Source organism: Micrasema longulum, unplaced genomic scaffold (genome assembly GCF_059751315.1).
Source record: "Micrasema longulum isolate JH-2025_06_02 unplaced genomic scaffold, ASM5975131v1 h1tg000740l, whole genome shotgun sequence".
In the NCBI taxonomy this organism is placed as follows: Eukaryota; Metazoa; Arthropoda; class Insecta; order Trichoptera; family Brachycentridae; genus Micrasema; species Micrasema longulum.
This window is the reverse complement of record NW_028277934.1, coordinates 367,791-390,510: the sequence shown is the minus strand read 5'-3', so window position 1 is coordinate 390,510 and position 22,720 is coordinate 367,791. Positions and strand designations below refer to the sequence as shown.

At 35.5% G+C, this 22,720-nt stretch overlaps 1 protein-coding gene across 1 annotated transcript; it reads left to right on the top strand.

Moving 5' to 3' along the window:
* Positions 1 to 119: 119 nt before the first annotated feature.
* Positions 120 to 22,420, top strand: Dp1 (satellite-binding protein 1 Dp1). The gene is made up of 15 exons (XM_088230228.1): positions 120 to 277; positions 3,098 to 3,339; positions 6,559 to 6,774; positions 11,014 to 11,220; positions 11,526 to 11,741; positions 12,523 to 12,706; positions 13,041 to 13,171; positions 13,255 to 13,438; positions 13,812 to 14,756; positions 18,193 to 18,479; positions 19,553 to 19,843; positions 19,935 to 20,081; positions 20,196 to 20,471; positions 20,622 to 20,840; positions 20,926 to 22,420. The coding sequence occupies exons 2-15, from the start codon at positions 3,148 to 3,150 to the stop codon at positions 21,175 to 21,177; spliced, it is 3,747 nt and encodes a 1,248-aa protein (XP_088086354.1). The 5' UTR covers positions 120 to 277; positions 3,098 to 3,147; the 3' UTR covers positions 21,178 to 22,420.
* The last annotated feature ends 300 nt before the right edge of the window (positions 22,421 to 22,720 follow it).

Genomic DNA, 22,720 nt, shown 5'->3' with positions numbered 1-22,720 from the left:
CTAACCAGGTTTCTTATGCCTTGCCTTGTCCCGAGTGAATGTTTATGGTAACACTATATCGATGTTTATGACACTTTGACATTATTGTCTTCGTTTTACGTTATCTAAGCCATTAATCTGTGGTCTTCGGAATCGCATGTCGTGTGGCGTGTTTTTCGCTGTTATCCGTGATATTCATAAAATTATAAACATTTAATTTTGAAAATATTCATATATAACGTTAAACTGGAGCTTACACGTCAAACGACATCGGCCTGATCTTCTGAATTACAGTACAGTAAGTGTTTTTGTAATTTATTGTAGGTGAATGGACTCCACGTCAAATCAGTCCGCTGGAATAGGTGACACGTAGGCTAGAGCGTAAAAACTGAAAGGCAAACTATCTTCGCCGAATAATTTTAGATAAATGCAAAACATCAATAATTTAATTATATTTGGGTTACTTCCGAAGTGGAGTTATTCATATTTCGTCTTAAGGTTTACCATATGTTTTGATTTCTTTATTTATGATAGATTTTTTATCCGACTCCCGTATTCGTAAAATTTGATAATAATTTAAGAATGTACACGCGGACAAATGACGCTAATCATACTAAAATTTTGAATATTAATTTATTTAAGTTTCATGATTTACAAAGTTACCATATTTACTTAAATTACAGCGGAAATACATTTGTAAATGTTTTATTTTTAAAAGATACGTCTTATCAAAGTGTTAAAAAAACACGTGTGCATTAAATATGAACAATTTGCTGACAATGTCAATAGCAAGATGGAATGCATATTTCCACAATTTATGTTCTGTTGTTGTAATCGGCTGTCATTGGAATGAATATTGACTTCGGCACCCGATATTGATAAGGGAGCACTCTATTCTACCCTCACATATTCGGTCAACTAGTGAACTTGGCCCTTTTTGTAATGCCATATGATGCACTCCATTATGAATATGATTTTCTTGAAGGCTTCAGGCTCTGCTGAAAATATATGTCTTGTGAAATTATTTAGGGTAATAAATAGTAATCCCAAATTTCATTTTGTTAGAATGTATATAATTATATTTTTCGCTATTTAGCTCAGTTGGACCGTAATATATATTGAAATATGGCTGGCTTATTAAAATATACAAGATTTAATTAAAACTTAACTAATAATTGTAATATACTCTATCAAATTTCTTTTTTTTGTAAGTGACTGAAAAAAAGTATTAGTTATCAGAATCCATGTGTTAGTTTGAAACTGGTAAATGCAAGACTGTGCTTATTAAAAAAAAATAAAAAAAATTTTTGATTCCCACTATGTACCTACATATTTTGAAAATATACTTAAATAATTTAAACAATTAAATTTGTCAAATGGTCCTGTGATAATATAATTGATTCTGAATCGGAGGTCTGGGGTTTAGTTTCTTTTTAAGTGCAACCTGATTCCCACTTATCTATTATTTGTGGCCTAAAAATTGGAATATTTGTGTATTATTTAATGAAATCACATGTCCTCAGATCAGGATATCCTAGTGAAGAGGACTTTTAATTATTAAATTTGTAATCGGTGTATTGTATAGCTAAATAAAATTTTTAAAAAAACTTTGTTCAAACATATCGTCGGTATTGTAGAACAACGACGGATGTACGACAAGTTTGACATTGACTTTCTTATATTTGATCTTGAAAAAGTTATATAAAGACCTATTTTCCAGGATTAAAAATTAAATGTAAAAATCAAGTATCAAATGATATTATTTTGTACTTTCCAAGTTGTGACATAAAGGGTCAAAAAAATTATTAAACCTCTCTTACGTAAAGTTCAAGAAAATCGCATGCGTTGTTGTTACGCTCATGACGATTAGTTACGTACGCCTGCCCATAGTGACTAAGACCTTGTTAACCATTGGCAATAGGAAGTAGAGAGATATTCTTTCTTCTTTCCATTATATAAAGTTTCATAATCAATCACGGAGAAAATTTAATATATATATTTTTTTTATAAATTCGATACATATCTACTTTTACACATAGTTGTTTATTGTTTATTATAAGAGTTTATATAATTTTAAATACAAATTTATTTTAATTTCTTTAAGTTTCTTTTTTTTGATATGTTTTTTAAAGTTTAAAGTAAATTAAAAAAAGAGCTCTCTACATAAAATAAGTTAATTTTTAAAAAGTAAAAAATCAGACTCTCATTTAGAAAGAATGCAATGTAAGAAAATTCAATTTTATACAGTCAGTAAAAAATGGTAAAAACATTTATGAAGAAATTTTTTTATTTAAAGTTAACATTCTTCCGGAATGTGTTTCTACTCTAGTTTTTTTTCTTTCTATCGTCTTAGATCTCCTGAATTATGTTCTACTCTAGTCTTAAATTCAATGAGAAAAAAAAAGAAATGTTTTTATTTTAAAAAAAGAAGCGAGAATTTTTTCATTGTCTCCTTGAAACAACACAAAATGCGTTCTTTCATTTTGAATACCCGGTACTGTTGTAATTATATACCTTAAAAAAATATTTTATTCTATTAAAAAGTAAGTCACTTTTGTTTTATAAAACTGGCAAAATTTCTCAAAAAATATAGATTTATCCCAGAGCAAGAAGTAATGTTGTGATTGGAGGATTTTAGCAACGTCACATTATGTATATTTGATGTAATCTAATCAAAACAAGATTTAATTTGAAGTACTTGCATATCTGTGCAGTATTTACACATAGATAGCGACAATTAAATTATGTAAATTTGTGGATCTTTATTTTTCTCAAACATTTCAGTCATCAAATTACACTTTCTTCAAGGTCTACTTGCTGAAAATTTTCAGTGCACAAGGCACTTCACTGGTTCACCCATTGTATGCATCTCCATCATTTCTTACCGAAGCCAAGAGGATCTGTCGTATGATTCAGATTCAATGATCACGAGGCACTGCTGTGATCACCGGGTGCGGAAAGGGGATGTTGATGATAATGATTCTTTAAGTAATGAGAGGAAAGCTGCGAGAACACTAGCGCCATCGATTATTTTTTACTCGCGACAGATTGTACCAGTGCCGCTACTCAATTTTGATGTTGATTTTGTCTATATGCTCACAAGCGTTTGTTTCCCCAGTGGTACTGTAACGACTTGGCGTGTACAAGGACAATCTCCGGAAAGCAAAGATGATCCAGCAACCGTTGGAAGAGGCGTTGGTGGGCGCAGCGGACGGCTTGGGGGAGGAGGAGGTAGCGGCGCCCCCGCCGGCCAGCTTCACGTACGATGCTCTATTCCCCGCCCTGCCCCTGTCCCCCACCGTGCCCCCGCCTGCCAAGGCCAACGACAACATGCGCGTCAGCTCATCCAGCGTCACGCAGGTCAATAATTTTAATGTTTTACTACATAAGTATTGACAAAACATTGTACAGGTAACCCTTGACTTTGATGCGTAACACTAATGGACATTGATTTTCTCACGGTAACTATTATTGTAGATTCTTATGTAATTTTGCCTGCTGAATCCGAATATGCCATCAAAGTTTGTCTGTCAGCTTTTTCTTTTTCGTAATTTTATGTTCTGCTTGTAAATACCATATCTCGTCTCTCATATTTAATTTTTAGATTTTCTAATTTTTGTACCCGTTTGTCAATATTACTTTGACCATGCATTTTTATTTAACCAATGTCGTATTAGTCTGGATAAATCTGATTTCGGGCAATAATTGAACGACTTGAGGTTGCCCGACAATGAGTAACTGCAGGGTTATAAGCGTGCTTCAGAATTATGTTAATTTTTTACTCTAAATAATGTAAATATCTACTCTCAATTATTACTAATATCACACTTTAACTTACCAAATTTGTGAACCACGCTGTGAACTATGTACAGTATATTGTTCAACGTTACAATGCCACGTAACCGTGTGAATAGTCCTGACAACTTTTGTTATATGTGTGGTGAAGTGACTTAAGCCTCAAAACAGAAATATAACCCAACAATTCAAAAAAGTTATGAACCGAACTTTGGGCGTAAAGTTGGAGATCAGGATAAGGCTTTGGCCACACATATCTGTATATGATTACCATGTGTAGAGAAATTTCATCACGACATAAGCCATATTGAATCATGCTTGTGAACTATTATTGGGATCTTAAAAGAAACAAATATACAGTCAGAAAGCATGACATACAGGCAAAATTTTATAAAAATATGTTATGTAAATAAATCATTTTATTATGTACCTAAATCATTCTTTAAAAAATTAAATTTCTAGAATTTCTAACGCATGTTAACCTTAAGTGCTGGAAACATTTGAAAAGCAGATTCGTAATTATGAGGAAAATTTCTACAAGAATCACTTCTAGTTCATGTAACATTAAAAAAAAATGACAATCAGTGTAATTAGTTCTTAAAAAGGGAATTTTTATTTATTGCACATCAACATAAAGCCAAAAAACTAAATTAACGCATTGTTTTAAAACCGGGTATTTTTTTTTCTTTTCACCCTTTAAAGCAATGTCATATTTAGATTTACCTAAAATTTCTTTAACATTTTTTAAAGAAAATATTTAAATTGCTATATAGAAAAAAGTTAAAATATGATACTGTTTGAGAACAGAAGCGTTCAAATAAGTTTTAGTGTTTATTGTGCTATACAGCCATCAAGCAGGTAAATCGGAAAGTTAGAATTTTGTGAATTTTTAAGCATATGAGAGTATTTTATATAATTTATTCTGTATACTTAACTAACAATCAAATTTTTTCGAGTTGTTTCTATTTCATGGGATGTGCGAAATACACTTAAAATGATTAAAGTAATATAAAGTTGCTTTTGCTGTCTAACTAGGGTAAGTAACCACCCTATTCTAAGATAGAATGATGATAGTGAATGTTGATATTGAATTTAACTTCGATTTTAGTAAAAATACTTAGTTAAATTGTTTAATATGGAAAACCACAAAGTTAGTGCTTCAAATATTAATTTTAAAATAGACAAATGTCTTCTTAGAGATGGAGAACCTCTAAGAAAGGAATATAATCCCTATCTCAATTATTCCAGTACTCGTCTGCAAATATATATGTGGACATACTCAAAATATTATTTTTTAAATTAATTTACTGATTTGTAATCATACTTTCAAGTTATTTTGTTATTACCTGCCTCACTAGGTAAGCCCGTATCAGAAAGTTCGTGTATCTTCTGTTCATTGTTCCGGTAGGCTAGCAATATATTTCTTTATTCCATTTTTATTCTATTTAGGTACATATTACAATTGGGTGGTTTCTTTATAAACTGGTTAAGGATAGTAACTTTTTTTATGTAAGAAATAGCAAAATGTAAAATATTTGAGGGCGGCCTCCAGTTGTATTGGCTGAATCAGTATTTGACTCACTACACATAATAATATTGTAGAGGTTCTCATTTTCAGGAAAGTAGTAGTGACCGGGTCGGGATGTGTCATCTACGTTCGGCTGTACTCGGGTGTATCTTATGGCTCGTAACAAGTTCTCGTTAGTTCCAAGATCTTTCATATTTATATTTTTAAAATTCCTTTATAGTTAATAAGTTCAAATTCCTGTATGCGTACATTGAGGAACTGTTACATATAAGTTGCTATAGCATAACAAGAAACCAAAATGCGCTGAATATAAATAAATTTATGCCTTTTTTGTACATTGTGTATTTTATTTAACACTTATTGTAATGAACTTGTGAGGTTTTACAATAAAAACCTCTAATTTTGGGCATTTTGATGTGACTTTTGCCAAAACTAAAACAGAAGCAGAAATTCGATTTCAGCTACTTTGAAAAAAATCTAAATTGTCTGTGTATCTTAGTGATCCAATTAATCATTTTTATTTTAAAAACAAATTATGGCCAAATAGAATTAAGCAATATAATTCATTGAGATAAAAATTATTGTAAATAACGTATTGAAGAAATTGGACTTTTTTGTACAAGAGGCCCAGTCATGAGCTACAGAACTAAATACCTTTTATTTATTGAGGTCTCACCGCCACTCGCCGATTTTAAAACCTTTTTTACTCACAATAATTATTTTAAGGTGTATATAAACATTAACAAATTACAACAGGGATGGAGAACATTCCAGAGAAGGGAATATGGGAGTCTAGACATTTACAGGGCTTGTGACCTGTCATTGGCTGGTTTAAGTGGCCACTTCACACACTGTGTAACATTCACCATTTTACCTATGTTTTAATATCCATATTTCTTCAATTCTTCCATTTGTTGATTTTAGTGAAGTTAGAGAAGAGCTGAAACCTTTACTGTTGCGAAGAGATTCATCTAATCAAATTATTTCAAATACTAGGCGACGCCTGAAAACCATTTTCCAATTTTTAAACTTCTTCTTGAACCAGTTGGTTGTATTACAATATATTGAGTTTGTCCAAATGTTTGTATACAAATAGGGGTTGAAATCCAGTCTTTTGTCTACAAACATTTGGACAATTTCAAAATATTGCATATAAACAATTTTATAATAATTGTAAATGCTCATTTTAATTACCACAGATACAAATAAGAAAGATAGAACCGGGAAGTAAGCCACATTTTGTTGTACATATATAGGTGTTCATGGTTCCCTTTGCGGAGCGCAAGCAGGAGCAATCCGACAAGTTCGGGGAGGGCGAATCGGTGCGCGCGTGCCAGAACATCATGAGGGAGACTTCGGCGCACATCGAGATCTCCAGCAGCCGTGACCAGAGCCTGACCTTCGTGGTCACCGGCAAGAAGACCGACGTGCTCGAGGCCCGACGCCGCATCCTCGCCAGCTTCCAAACTCTGGTAAGAGACCCGCAGAATTTGTTTGATGGGCTGTTTTAAGGAAAAAAATCAATTTTAAATTTTTTATTTATTGGTGTAATATAGCGGTAATTTTTAGTTTTCAATATTTCAGTCTGATGGTTGTGAAGCAATGACCTGGTGTGTTTTGACTGGCACAGCATAAACTATGCCTTGCTGGCACCAATGTCTCAAATGTGTCATATTGTTAACTCGAGACAGGATCAGAATTTATTTGATGTTAAGTCCATTAAGATTGAAACATTCTCAGAATCAGACCAAATTTTGTCTAGAGGTCATCAAAAGTTTTTATCCTAACTATTCCTTTTTGTGTATTTAATAATTTGAGGAGCAACACATCAAATCGTATTTTGTCCACCCCAAGGCAAAATTGAGTTTATGATGGATTTTTTAAATACTGTTGAGATCTCTTTAATTGTATAGAAGACATGCTCAAATCGCATTTTAACCCATATAAAATAATGTTCAAAGTTAGCCACCCACAAGAAAACTCATTTTGTCCATGTGTTAACGATTTTGCCTATGAACCGGAAGTAAAAATTCGTAAGTATTCAAATATCCAATAACCTACTACAATATACCGATACATGTATGAAGGAATTGGACAAGTGAGAAATTTAGACAAAGACTGGAATCTAAAAAAATACTAAAATTTGAACAATTAAAAAAATAAAACTAATATTATCCATGAAATAAAAAAATATTCTTTCGCAAATGTAATGTTGGAAAAACAGACGAACCTGTTGTCAAAATTAAATTGTAACCAACATTTAGATGTGACGACTCAACCCGAAAATATTTGTCTATGACAAAAAGGGAACACGCTTTAAAATAAATATTCCTGAAAGAATTACTATTTGCAGTAAAAATATAATTTAATTTGAAAAAAAGGCTTCAAAAAATTATTATTCACAAGATTTGGATAAGAATAGACACTTGGAGGGATTTGGGTGAGTTGAAATTTTATGTGGAATACTCGATGCTCATCAGAAAGAAACAGTTGCGATGAAAATAGTGAAGAGAAATATCGGTGCAACTGCTTAGATGAGGAACCTGGACTTAATTGAATTATTTTTTTTTTTAATTCGTGGTTATACCGCATTGTAATATCATTAGATGTCGTATTTTATGTTTTTTTATATTATGAACATATAGCTTTTTTTAAAGTAAAGTATACATTTTCTTAAAAGTGGTTTAACCCAAATGCATTTTGTCCCCATTGAGTCGCATCAAAGTGTATTTTGTCCATGCGATTGCATCAAAACACATTTAGTCCATAGCTATTTATTATTATTTCCTAAAATAAAAGTTAGTTTATCATTCTGTTTAATTCTATATTTTTTCTACGCTATTTCGGGTATTATATAGATACTTTGTTTGATATAGTCTGAATAATAAAATATCAGTTTTTTCCATTTTCAAAAAAAAATACTAATGTGGACAAAATACGATTTCATGTAATGCTCCTCATTTGTGGTTTTATGTAATTTAACGTAATCTAAAAAATAAATAAGTATTTAAATTTGTCTCTTACCACTAAAAATGATATATTTAATCAGTTGTGTTTCGATGGTACATATTTATATTTGACATAACATTGTTAAATGTGCGATTTTAAATATTTGATTGTATAAACAGTTGGCAGAAAAAATCAACCGCGTGGAACATTCGGGAGTAACATTGGCGGCCACAGCTGAACAAAATAAATTGCGTTTTATTATGTTCATTGTAAATATTAGCGAGCAAATTATTTGTTGGCTTTATATTACCAACGGTGATGTGGAACAGCTGGTTCGATGATTTAACTCCAATCTTGCTTGACCTATCATCTTGGAATCTGACTTTCTTCTGCAAACACTTCCAACTCACATAATCCTCTTTCGACAGGGTGATATTAGTCATAATGTTCATTATCTGTGTTAAAAAGAATTGATTTATATCAAATATTTTCTATATTGGAGAAGCCACATAATAATTTATTTTGGAATAACCGCACTAAACAATTTTTGCTTTTCTTATTTGTATCTCTCATTTGAATTTTTGTTAAAATATTTTTCACGGAGTACTTTTTCTCCAAATATTTCTCCCGCTGGAAAATCCAATTCTAAACTCAGTCTGCACTCCTTAAGTTTATTGTGAAGTGCAGATATTGCTCTATATATATGAACTGCCCTTACAGATCTGCGCCTTCGCAGTTCACTCTCCGTGTTCCTCATCAGAATAAGTTATTCCAGGCTCCCGTTCACTACTCAAGCTACTGATAGACATACTTAAAACTTACCGATATTCTCGAGTCTTAATAAAAAAAAAGACTTATGGATGTCATTTCGGGGGTTAAGGGTCATAAGGGCGAAACTACAAAAACACAGTTTTGAGATAAATGATAAAACAGTTTTCAATAAATAATACTGTCTTTTAAGGATAACAAATAAAGAAAAAAAAAATACAGTTAATAGAGCATAAAATGTTTTAGAGACAAAAATATGAAACTACGCTTTCGTCTATATGACCCTAACTTGCGCTTACATTAGTAAATTAACAAAATGGTGTAAAAGGTGTTTTATTCTTCTGACTTTAAACAAAACGCTTCATTTGTAGTTTCACACAAATTTATCTAGGTAACTACTTATCGGATGAGTTTCATCTTTTTGTCACTAACAGGATATTTTGTTTGGATATCAGATTAGTACTTAACACAAAACAGCATTTTTTGTAGTTTCGCCCTTATGACCCTAAGCCCCCGATTTGTTCTGTTTTTTTTTTCATTATCTTTTGAATTGAATTAATTATATTTTGAATAATTCCCAATTAATTTCACCATAAGTATTTTACATATCGTCGGTGTCGTTGTACTGCAATAAATTTTCTATAGGGGACTAAGAGTCGTTAGTTTTAAATTATTGCTAATTTTACTTTAAATAATGCTAGTTTTTCTGAAACTTCAGCGGTATTTTTGGTCGATTAAAATCTTAAATAATATATTATCAAAACACTTTTTAGGTCCCCCCGCTAAAAATATCAATTGATAGTTAGGCGGTATTGCTGTATCACTGACGATGTGGTAAAAATATTATCTTATTATTTTTTTATACAATCCTATAAAACCTCTGCAGGTCTAAGGTCAAGATGTGTGTTTACAAACTAGTATCCCTGCACATTGTAGCATCATCGGCGTACTTGTCTACGGACTTATTAATTTTCTAATAATATGATAGGGTAAGAAAACAATGCCAAGAGTTGTATCGAATAGTACTGATAAAATAGCAACAGTATTTTACAAATATTGAACACAATGTAACATACATTATAGAGTTATTAATAATACAATAATCGCTCACTATACTCGTGAAAGTGTTGACCCCGCACAAATGAAATTAAAAAAATAATTGCTGAGTTTATTACCGACTCACTATTTATCAACCTGTTAAATTACTTTTCAAGTACATATATAAGACGTACAAAATAATATTTTAATATAAGCAATCTAGGTATCTCTTCCCTCAGTATACCTATAATATATCATATCTCCGGTAATGCATGGAATATAATATGTACAAATAAAGACATTGATAATTGTATTATTTTGTGGTTGCGTAAATCTTCATACTAAATATTATGTATTCATATATTTAGTTCCGCTTACATTATCAAATTGTTTACATCATAGTGGTCTGTCTTTAAACCGTATCTTTTTTATGTTATTATATCATAGTTGACTGTTTGTTTCTGTAAAATAAATATATAAATCATAGATTCCTTGATTCTTTCTTATCTGTATTTTTTACGTACTTGACATACATAATACCTGATCAATTTCTGCTGAAATGGGTGTTATAGAATGCGATATGACCCTGTTCCGGGTTACAGCGAGAGTTTAGTTCACTTGTACTTCGTAGTACTTCGGTTATGCAGACTCTCGATGTAACCTAATCTGAGGTCACACCGATTTTTCCTTCGCCGTTACCATCGCAAATAAAAATCCCAATACCATTAATACTATTTCATGTCACCGATTTGAAAATAAATTCAAGGACTATTATTGAAATGCAAGCTGTAATCATGCTATGATCTTTTGATTAAATTGAAAAAAAACAGTTGATGAGTTTTACCTGTCAACCGACGATATAGATCAAAGAAGTTTTTTAACTAAATCACAACAATTTACTTTTTGTGCCTCGTCGGTGGACATAGTGTCTGACGTGTTGAGTACTATTGCAACAGGCCAGCAAGCAGATCAACATCCCTAAGGAGCACCATCGCTGGATCTTGGGCAAGCAGGGCCAGAGGCTGAAGGAGCTGGAGAGGACCACGGCTACCAAGATTAATGTACCCGGTATCGACACCAACAGCGATGTCATCACCATCACGGGCACCAAGGAAGGCATCGAGGTTGCCGTGCACGAGATCCGCGTCACGTCTGATGAGCAGGTATTGCTATTTATATTTAGGTATGATAGTAGCTATCCAGTCGAAAGCACGAGTCTAGCATCCAGGTTTTTCAAATTCAGAACTTTATTCTTCCAAAATACAGTTTGAGCCTGTATTTTATTTGAAAATGATAAAAAACTTTTTTTGAAAGTGCCTTTGAAAGGCGAATAGTAAAAATGTAGACTGTAAATTTGTATTTAATTTCCACTAAATTTTTTTTAATATCCTTTAATAGCCAGAGATATTCCGAGTATTCACGCACAATTTTTAAAATAAGATTTATAATTTATCTCATGATTTGACAGTCTCGCAAGGCGTTTGAGCGCATCAGTGTCCCCAAGATCTACCACCCCTTCATTCTCGGAGCCAACAATGAGAACCTGGCGGCAATGGCCTCGGAGACTGGAGCTCGCATCAACATTCCGCCCGCCTCTGTCATGAACGACGAAATCGTCATCGCCGGGGAGAAGGAAGGCGTTCTCGCTGCCAAAGCCAAGGTCGAGGCTATCTACAGGGAAATGGTAAAACATGTTATTAATATTATATCGTGTCAACAATTTATTGTTTCTCAACCCTATTTCCTGATCTATAACTTATAATTTGGTACAATCAAATCCATTTCACAGTTCACCATTGCAGCCTCGACTCCTTTTCGTTTAAAAGGAATCGTTGGTTTAAATTTGCAGATCATTTTCACCATTTTATATATATCTATATAGATATATATATAAAATGGTTCAATATTTCTTGTAGAACATATTTAACCCTTTCTCCGTGTTAAAATTTTCTTTTATTTATTAGTTTATTTATTATTTATTAGTTCAAACACTCACTTTACATATTTTATCTATTAGTTTAAACAGTCATTTTGTTATTGACCATGAATATATATAGACTATACTTGATGAATACTTCAGCTACTAACCTTTTGGATAGTAAATTACTCCCATATGCTGTAAGAGCTGCGTAGTAATGCTGTCATAGGCGCTCACAGACGTATGAGTTAACTTATTTTGTGATTTTTGTTAAAAAACTGTCCTTTTGCTTATGACGGCAGTATATCTCTTCAAAAGTGAACCTCAAGTCAGAAATCTGTTCTTATTCAATTTTTTTTTTTACTGGGACTGTTAATTGTAATATTACCATGTGTAATATTAATATAATTTAGTAGTTATGATGTTTTTTGTTGATATTTCATGATTAAACTACATAGTTAATTCTCGAAGTAGAAAAGTTAAATTACACTGAGAAGTTTGGTTGATATTTTGTATAGAAACAATGAATATGGTTATATTTCTGTAGGAAAAACGCTGCACAGTAGTCAGTGTGGAGGTGCCCAAGTCTCAGCACAAGTACGTCATCGGCCACCGCGGCTCGACCATCCAGGAGATCCTCAAGGAGACCGGAGTCTCTATAGAGATGCCACCGCCGGACTCCGCCATCGGCAGCATCAGCCTCCGAGGACCTCACGACAAACTAGGACTGGGTAAACATTTTTTCCTACTGCTCCTCTGACTCGAAAACTATAATCGAGAAACTACAACTTCACTTAATCACCTAAAAACTATCCCATTTATATGTTGTTTTTTTTTAAATATAAGCCTCTGTTAGTTTGCATATTTTAAAAAGACGATTATTTTATTTTATATATTTTCTTTATAAGGACAAACAAGAGAAGAGTTGAAATAAGGAAAATAGGGTCTTTATACGTAAAAGAGATTTTATCAAAATATAGATTACTTTAGAGAATATGGAAAACTTAATGAGATAAATATATAAACATTGGCTAAATGGAAAATAAATATATATGTGTATTTCAGCTCTATCAAAGGTTTACGAGAAAGCAAATTCCCGCTGCACTACTAATGTAATAGCCCCAGCCTGGATCTACAAATATATTATTGGAAAAAAAGGTGCTAAAATAAAGAAGATCACCCAAGATTACCCGAAGGTATGTTTTGCGATTATGTATGTACATAATTAAACACTCAAAATGTTTGTTTCGAATATTTACTTTATCTATGTATTTTGCAGGTGCACCTAGAATTCCCAGAAGGCGATGACAAGATTAAGATCGAAGGACCGCCAGAAGAAGTAGAGAAGGCCCAAGCTGAGCTCAACGAAGTGGTCAGGACTCTTCAAGAAACCCTCTCCTATGTAGAATTCAATCTAGACCAGAAACTTACTAAATTCATCGTCGGAAAGGCCGGAGCAAATGGTAACAGTTTTTCTTGTTCTTTTTGTTAAATAAAGTAAAATAAAACTCTGCTATATTTACCATAGAATTAGTGCAGTGGTAAATGCGTTTGCTTGCTATCAAGCAAGAGGTCTCGGGTTCGATTCCCGACATGGTCGACATGAAACATTTATTTAAAAAGGTGTGTTTACACTAGAATATTTCATAGTCCTTGGACTGGTACTCGAAGCGTAAGACTGATCATCTTACCTTCATGTAACAAAAATGATCAAGATACACTGCGATCGGTGTACCGATGCAGCGCCCTGAGCACCATTAGGTGCGGAAAGGGAATGATGATGATGATATTATTTCCTAAATATGTAGATACGAAAGTCTTATTTTCAATTTGCAGTCAATCGATTGAAGGATGAACATCAGGTTGCTATCAACATCGGGGAGAAGATCCGGATAGAAGGACCCCGCGACGGTGTCGCCGCAGTGGAGAAGGAACTCAAGGAAATGATCAACAAGTTGGAAAATGAAAAGGAGAGGGATGTCATCATCGATCACAAGTATTTCAGGCGTTTAATAGGAACCAAGGGAGAAAATATTAAGGAAATTAAGGAAAAATTTAACAACCAGGTACAAATATACGTTCCCAATCCGACCGAGAAATGCGACATTGTGAAATTAAAAGGGCCCCAAGAGGAAGTAGATCAGTGCTACAAGTATCTAGTGAAGGTGATCAAGGACCTGACCGCCTCCTCTTACGTTCAGGAGGTTCCCATCTTCAAGCAACTCCATAAGCTCGTCATCGGCAAGGGCGGCGCTAACATCCGCAAGATCCGCGAAGAGACGCAAACCAAGATCGATCTCCCGGCCGAGGGGGACACCAGCGAGTCCATCACCGTCACCGGTAAGAAAGAAAACGTCGAAGAAGCCATTAAAATGATCCTGAAGATTAACGACGAGCTACCCAACATGGTCACCGAAGAGATCACCATTCCTCCGAAGTTCTACAACTCGCTGATCGGCACCCGAGGCAAGCTGATACACTCCATAATGGAGGACTGCGGCGGTGTGCAGATCAAGTTCCCGCAGGCCGACAGCAAGAGCGACAAGGTCACCATCCGCGGCCCCGCCGAGGAGGTGGAGAAGGCCAAGAAGCAGCTCTTGGAGTTGGCCAGCGAACGCCAGCTGTCTTCCTTCTCCTGCGAAGTGCGCGCGAACCCGCAACATCACAAGTTCATTATTGGCAAGAATGGTTCTAATATCCGCAAACTTCGAGAGCAAACCGGCGCACGTATTATCTTCCCGAGGGAGAACGATGCTGACAAAGAGGCGATTACCATCATCGGTGAGTGAATTAATATTAGTTTTCTCTAAAAACTTGTCACAACTTGATAAGCACAAAAGTATGTAATTTGATACTTGGGTTAGTTATATACATATATATTTTTGTTTTCAAACCTGCAATAAAAAGCCTTTATATAACCTTTTCAAGATCAAATATAAAGAAAAGTCAATGTCGCATTTTTCGCACATATTTCGTTTGGTTGATATTTAAATTTCTCGCCTAAGCGATTAATTTCTCAATTAAATTATAAAACAAAAATTAAATAAAAATTTTAATAAAGTGTAGGACTCATTCGGAAACAAATGCCTTTTATCATCTGACCTACTGTCTCTTAAGGACAGTCCAGAAAATAAATCTTACATTTCCTGCATGTGAACAACAGATAATCAAAACTTTCAAATTACTTATCGCGCTGATATAATAGTATATGACCTCAAGTCCCCACTGAGAAGTAAAATGAACACTGGACAACTTGTATAATTATGTAAGAGCATCCTTAATTAGTCGGTACAGTCAATTCAGTTACGCTTACAATGATATTATGCACATATATTACAGCATAATGTTGCGTCTCGTCTGATCAACTTTCGAATGGAACCAACTATGTGTATACGTAGAAAATAATGGTAAATTTGACTTTAATTTGTAACATTCAGAGTGATGACACTCCAACTACCAAATTGTCTGGATTGGTGTACAGACCGTCTTGGTTTCCCTGCGCCACGTGAACCTCTGAGGCATTTGTCTGACTGAATGTTTATGAAAATACCACATAATATGTACCAACACAACCTGACCTGTTTTTAGGTAAAACTAACGTTGTCTAATTATTTCAAAAGAAAAGAATATTCCGATTCTAACAAACCCACCAGTTTAATTAAATAGCCACTGTTAAAACTAAAATAATAAAATAAATCTAGTTAGGGCTCTACTTCGGAACAAGTTAATTTGTCAGCATGCGTCGCCCTCCGAGTATAAACACAAACTGGTACATGATTACAACACCAGGTTTACTAGTATGGCTGTACTAGAGCTAGCCGTTCCTAGATATTGTAATAAATATGGCAAAAGGACACTGAAATACAGTATACCTAAAATATTTAACATGTATTATATAGTTTGATCATTTATATAGCGCCATTTTTGTGAAAATCACCTCAAGGGCGCTGTACAATTAATAAGTTTCCCTGCACGTCTTGCAGCTACAGAGTGCATGGACGATTGGGATTCTAGTTCCTCCTTTCCAATTATGATATATTTCAATTTTAACATATAGGAGATAGGTTACAGCACGTCTTGCAGCTACAGAGCGCTAGCCCCCATTTACATTTGGTTTTAATTTGACAATAAAGTAAAGGTTTTGAATGATATTAAAAAAAAAACATTAAAAAAACTCATTTTTAAAAATAGCAGTTCGATTATAAGAAGTCTTGCAACTACTGAGCGCATGGACTGTTAAAATTCTAGACCTCATTTACAAAATTTGTGGTTGGTAACATTTACATGTTGAAGCAAGATTACCAACCGTCCTGCATCTACAAAGCCCATGGACAAGTGGAATTCTAGCCACTTAAAATTATATCAATAAATTTACAAAAAATAAACATTAAGAAGAGTAGATAATTTGTCAAGTGTTCATGAAAAAAAGTAAGCAATAAATAAATAAAGCACTGTTCCAACATTATGGTTAGCAAAATAATGAAAGATATCCGAAGGGTAGCTATTGTAGACTGTAGGTATCATAGCCGGACATGTGGCCAACAGGTTGCTCGCTAATTCCTGGAACTGCTCAATTTTTAATCTTAAATAATGCAATAAAATGTGGTATAATATTTTTTTATTTTTTATTATTATTTTTTTTAATTTTTTTTTTTGCACCACAACAGGCCAGGAATTCTAATGACAGTGGTGAATTACATCACAGAGCACCCAGGCTTGAGAAAAATCACATTTTAATTTTTGTGTTTTCACCGGGAATCGAACCCGGAACCTTCCGTGCGTGAGTCAAGCGTCTTGACCACTACACCACGGAGGCCGCCATTTGTAATGTTTTTCAAATAAAATTATGATGAAAGTTAAGTGTGAAAAATCGAAGCAATATATAAAAACCTGCTGATGAGTCGTATGCTTACAATTCAGCGGGACTTTAATTTTAAGATTATTGTGTAAATATTTTTGAACTTAACAAATTACAACAGGGATGGAGAATACCTTAAAGAAGGGAATATGGAAGTCTAGGCATTTACAGGGCTTGTGACCTGTCATTGGCTCGTTTAAGTGGCCACTTTACACACTGTGTAACATTCACCATTTTGCCTATGTTTGAACGTCTATATTTCTCCAATTCTTCCATTTGTTGATTTTAGTGAAGTTAAAGAGCTGAAACTTTTATCGTTGTGAAGACATTAGTCTGACTGAATTATTTCACATACTAGGCAACGCCTGAAAATCATTTTCCAATTTTTAAACTTCTTTGACCAGTTGGTTTTATTACAATAGTTTGTCCAAATGTTTGTAGACAAAAGACTGGATTACACCCCCTCGGAAGTCATTAAGATTAACAAATTACAACAGGGATGGAAAATACCTGAAAAAAGGGGATATGGAAGTCATTTTCAGGGCTTATGACCTGTCTTTGTTTGTTTTAACCTTTTTTTTTCTTCTACCAACTTGTTTCAAAGCTACACAAGCTTCTTTATCAATGCATACTCGAATAATAATTAGTTATGTTTACTTTGATAAAGAAGCTTATGTAATTTTGAAACCGGTCGGTTGAAAAAATAAGTGTTTAAAAATAAAGTTATTTTGTATTTATTTTATTATAACGAATAACTCGACTCATTTTTACTCATCGGATGTAAGAATGACTTAATACATTGATTCATTCAAAAGGCCATATTAACACGACCATATGCGCATATAATTAAATGTTTTTATCTCATTTAACAGGTGTCTAGCAAATAAAACTTTCATAGAGAACAAAATATTTTTAAAAATAAAAAAAACAAACACAGGTTGAAAACACTTCTAAAACTTTAACTGCTATTATCTCGAAACTCACTTTAGTGGGTTAAGTCGTTCTTCCACCTGTGTCCTCGCTTGAGGGGGTTAGAAGCAAAAACACTGCTGTCCATGATCACTGTGTTTGGGAAGACCAATAAAATCAGTATCGAAAAGATCATTTCTTTTATGTTAAATGTGCACATTGAATTGTGTTCAATGGGCGCTTTGTCGGGCTTCCCAAAAACAGTGATCATATACAGTGGCTTTTAAGCTTTTAACCCCCTCAATTAATAGTACTTAATAAAAAATAACATACACAATAGGTTTACCACACATTTGTAACTGGAATAGACGTTTCGATCAGTTAGATTCTTGTAAGGCTATTTAAAATACAAACGCAATAATAACAACAAATAAATGTCTGGAATTTTAGGGCGACAGGAGGCTGTGGAAGAAGTACGAATCCGTCTGGAGGCGAGTATCCGAGACATCGACAACATCGTAGACGGGGAGACCGAGGTCCCCGCCCGCCACCACCGGCACTTTGTGGCCAAACGGGGCGAGGTCTTGGCTCGCATCTCCGAGGAGTGCGGCGGAGTGCAGATCTCCTTTCCCCGCCAGGGCGTGGCCTCCGACCGCGTGGTGCTCAAGGGAGCCAAGGACTGCATTGCGGTGGCTATCCAGCGTATCGCGGAGATCGTCGCTGTCCTTGAGGCGCAGGTGATTTATAATAGTACTCTCATATTGAACAGAATGGTAAAACAAATATATGTGGCAAGAATGAATGGTTACGTAGGACGAGAACGGGCAAGAAAGACCTGCGGTCGGATTATGTTCGGCTGTACTCGGGTGCATCTTATGGCTCGTGACTCGACCGCGTGACCTGTGACCTTTTGTTTATTTCGGCGCGGTGAGTGTTGTAAACAAGCAAACCCATAAGTGCTAAAAATAAACAAATGTGCTCATTAAATTTATACCTTTTATTTCACTGTGTATTTTATTAACACTTGTTTTACTTTGAACTCGTAAGGTTTAATAATAAAAGTGCCTAATTTTGGGCATTTTGAAGTGACTTTTAACTTCTAAATTTTTTGCAACAGAGATGGAAAACATTTTCGAGAAGGGAAGTCTAGGCATTTACTTGTGCCCTGTCATTGGCTGGTTTAAGTAGCCCTCCTTACACACTAACATTCACCATTCTGCCCATGTTTAAACATCCACATTTACTCTACTCTTCCATCTGTTGACTTTTGTGAAGTAAAAGAACTGAAACCCTTATGTGGGTGAGATTCATCCGGCTGAACCATTTCACCTACTAGGCAATGTCCGAAAACAATTTAGATCTAAATAACTCTCTAGGGAAGAAATCCAGCCTATTTATTCATTTATAAATTTATTGCAAAAAAATAATATACATAATAACAGGGAATCTATATAAAACTAATTAATGTAAAATGAAAACGGAGTGTTCTCTGTTTATGATAGTCTCCATCTAACATGGCACAGCCTGTTCTAAGATGGAGATTTTTTATCTTTAGAGCGTAAGTAGTCCTATCTACCAACATTTGGACATACTCAAAAGATTGAACTTGTTTAAATAAGTTTTTGTTTAGGCCGATACTAGAACAGAAGCCGAAAATCGGTTTTGGATGAAAATCTTGTTTCGGTCAGGCGCTAGTAAAAACTCCGATGTTTCGTCAAACCTAAGTCTCATTTACTGCAATTATTTATATATTTTAAGTTCTAGTGGATGGTGAAGGTATGTACAACTATTAAAAATCATCCTTCCTCAGGTAACCATCGAGTGTGTGATCCCTCAAGTGTACCACCGCAAAGTGATGGGGGCTAAGGGACTCAAGGTGCAAGCCATCTCCCGTGACCACGAAGTGCAGATCAAGTTCCCGGAGCGCATGCAGCCTCAGGTCAACGGGGGCACCTTCAACGGGGAGCAGGAGAAGGAAGGCGAGCCCCCCGCGGCAGAAGAAGAAACCCTGGATGATGGAGCTCCACCAGCCTGTGATATCATCCGCATCTTCGGGCAAGAAGAAAACTGTTACGCTGCCAAGCAGGCTTTGCTCGATCAGGTACACTGCCTTTGTAATTTTTAATTTATAAATACCTTTGAAAATCTTAATACAGCTCTTTGCTAATAATATGGCGTTCGCATTTTGTTAGGTTCCGATTACTGTGGAAGTAGAGATGCCACACGATATGCACAGACTGTTCATGGGAGCCCGAGGACGAGACGTTCGGGAGTTCCAGGAGAGGTACGAGGTGCATGTTGTTGTTCCACCACCCGACCTGAAGTCCGATATACTCAAGGTAACTTTATTTACATAATTCAGTCCCGAGACTCCAGGTTAGAGTTAAAGCTGGTTAATATAATCCAAAATAGAAACATGAAATTATTCATATACATTGAATTTATAATTCCAGGTAACAGGGGCTCCCGCGAATGTTGAACAAGCTAAGATCGCCTTGGAGGAGAAGAAGCTTAAAGCCTACGAACTCAAGATTGAAGTAGATCCCGAGTACCACCCGATAGTCATTGGAAAGGGGGGCTCAGTCATCAACAAGATCCGCAATGCTCACGATGTTCAGATCAATCTTCCCAAGAAGGGAGATCCGGAAGAGGGAATCATCACCATCCAGGGGTTAGAGAAAGATACACTCGCAGCCAGGGATGATATTCTCAAGATTGTCGGTGACTTGGTTAGTTTCTCGACAGTCTTTAATTACTGGATAAAATTAGTTCTTGAGAATATTTTCATATGGAATGTGAAGGAGTGGAGTTTAGAGTTCAGATCTGTCAAGATCTGTTAAGAAATTGGAATTGCTGTTAATTTGTTTGTATTTTTCCAGAATAATATGATCAAGGAGGAAATCAGGATAGACTCCCGAGTTCACTCGCGGCTTATCGGTGCACGCGGGCGCAACATCCGCAAGATCATGGATGACCACAAGGTCGATATACGCTTCCCACGCAAGACCGGAGACACCGACCTCATCACCATCATCGGGGCGCGAGCTGAGGACGTGGAGGAGGCTCGCATTACTCTGGAGAACCTGCAAGAGGAATATGTAAGTAGAACCGGTACCCTGAGGTAGGCCGGACTAGTGTTTCACCGCTCTCGGCTCCTTTACATAGATACTGTCTCTATTCCAGATGCAAGATGTGATGGAGGTGGAGATGCGCAGCAGCTACCGCAAGCCCGGGGCGGGTCCTCAGGAGGGCGAGGGAGAGGCCGCCCCCAGCGCCAACGGGGCTCCTAGCAAGCCGGACACGGCCGGCTTCGTGGTGCCGGCTGCCCCGTGGGACCGCCCGACGCCCGACACGAACTCCACCACGGACTTCCCGTCCTTCGGGCCCCAGCCAGGAGCCGCAGCCCCCATGGCAGCCTGGGGCCCCCGCCGCTAACCGACATGCCCCGAGTCAACATGTAGAAACCATCAACTCGGATATTACCATTCGTTTACCTCTCTCCCGCTCGCCCAGCGGATAGAATTGTTATCGTAATCATGTTAAGCATTGCACCCCAAGTAACGGTTTTATTGAACACAAATCTGCCCTTGATTATCGTTAAACTTATTGTTACGCAAGTTCACATATTGGTGGAACCATCACATGTTGACACGACATTGAGCGGCGCTCCTACAGGAGAGCTACACATGATAATAGTTCGCTAACTATATTTGCGCAGGGAATGCAAGGAAACATATTTTTTGTCAATGTAAATAAAATAACTTTAAAACTAGATATAGGGGTATATACATAAATCAAATGTCTCTTAAGGAAATTATACTTTGTTAAGGATTTAATATTTTATTAAATAACGAATAGCCGCTTCTTGAAAGTGAAAAAACGAGCTATCGTGCGCGGATTGTTATGCGCTCTTCCCCGGGTCGAGTTTACCGGTGCACTTTCCTTTCGCATAATACACGGTGCCTGCGGTCTCCCTCTCCTGAGAGATCGATGCTCATACTGTCGCCGACACTAACACTGTTTAACAATCGCATGCCTTTTTGCATAATGAAATTACTCCTAATTTAAAATATATATTTTTACGAATTGAAAATAACGATGAAGTAATATATGTTTATAATGTATATTGTTTGGGCTCAGATCAGCATTGCCCGGAAGATGCTCGAAGCGCATGAAACTCGAAGGCTGTCGGTTTGACTGTCGCGGCAGTAAAAACAATTGTGCCTTTATGCTTTCGCTTTTAATGTGTTTAATATAATTATTGTGCAAATAATGTTGGTATTATTTAAGATTTATAAAGCTTGTTTCCGATAGAAATGTATATTGTGGGACGCATAAAACAGCGATGGACGGAGCCGAGTGTTGGCATATGTAGCACGACCCCGCCTGGCCATTCTGACCCCTCTAGCCCGCAACTTTGTACTCACACTCGTAGTGCCAAACTCCTATCATCCTATGTACAAACAATATCAACTTGTTATTGGCAATTATTCCTTTGACATTTGACTGATAACAAAAATGTGTAAAATGAATCGGATGTAAACTAAAGATGTTTTGTAATTACTTTTGATAAGGATTGACATGTATGTACATAATGTTACGTCCGCCGTACTGGAGCAGGTTTGCTACCAATATTCCTCGAGGATGTAAGAACGGATATTATATATATTCCACACAACTCTGTTCTTTTATTCCAAACCTATCGAATTATAAATAAAACGTCTGCCAAAATATATATCAAAGAGAAGTACAGTAAAACCTCGTTTTTACGTTTTCCCGCTTTTTACACCGAAATGTTCAGGACCCATTTTTCTTCATACAAATATCCCCCCCGATCACACCACCTTGGTTTTAGCTTAAAAATTTTCGAATTTTTAGTGATGCTAAAGATAAAAAGGGACACCGTAAAAATAAAATTTCCCAACATTTAGGGGAAAAATTATTTTATGCAAATTCAAAATTTTATTTTTTATTTACA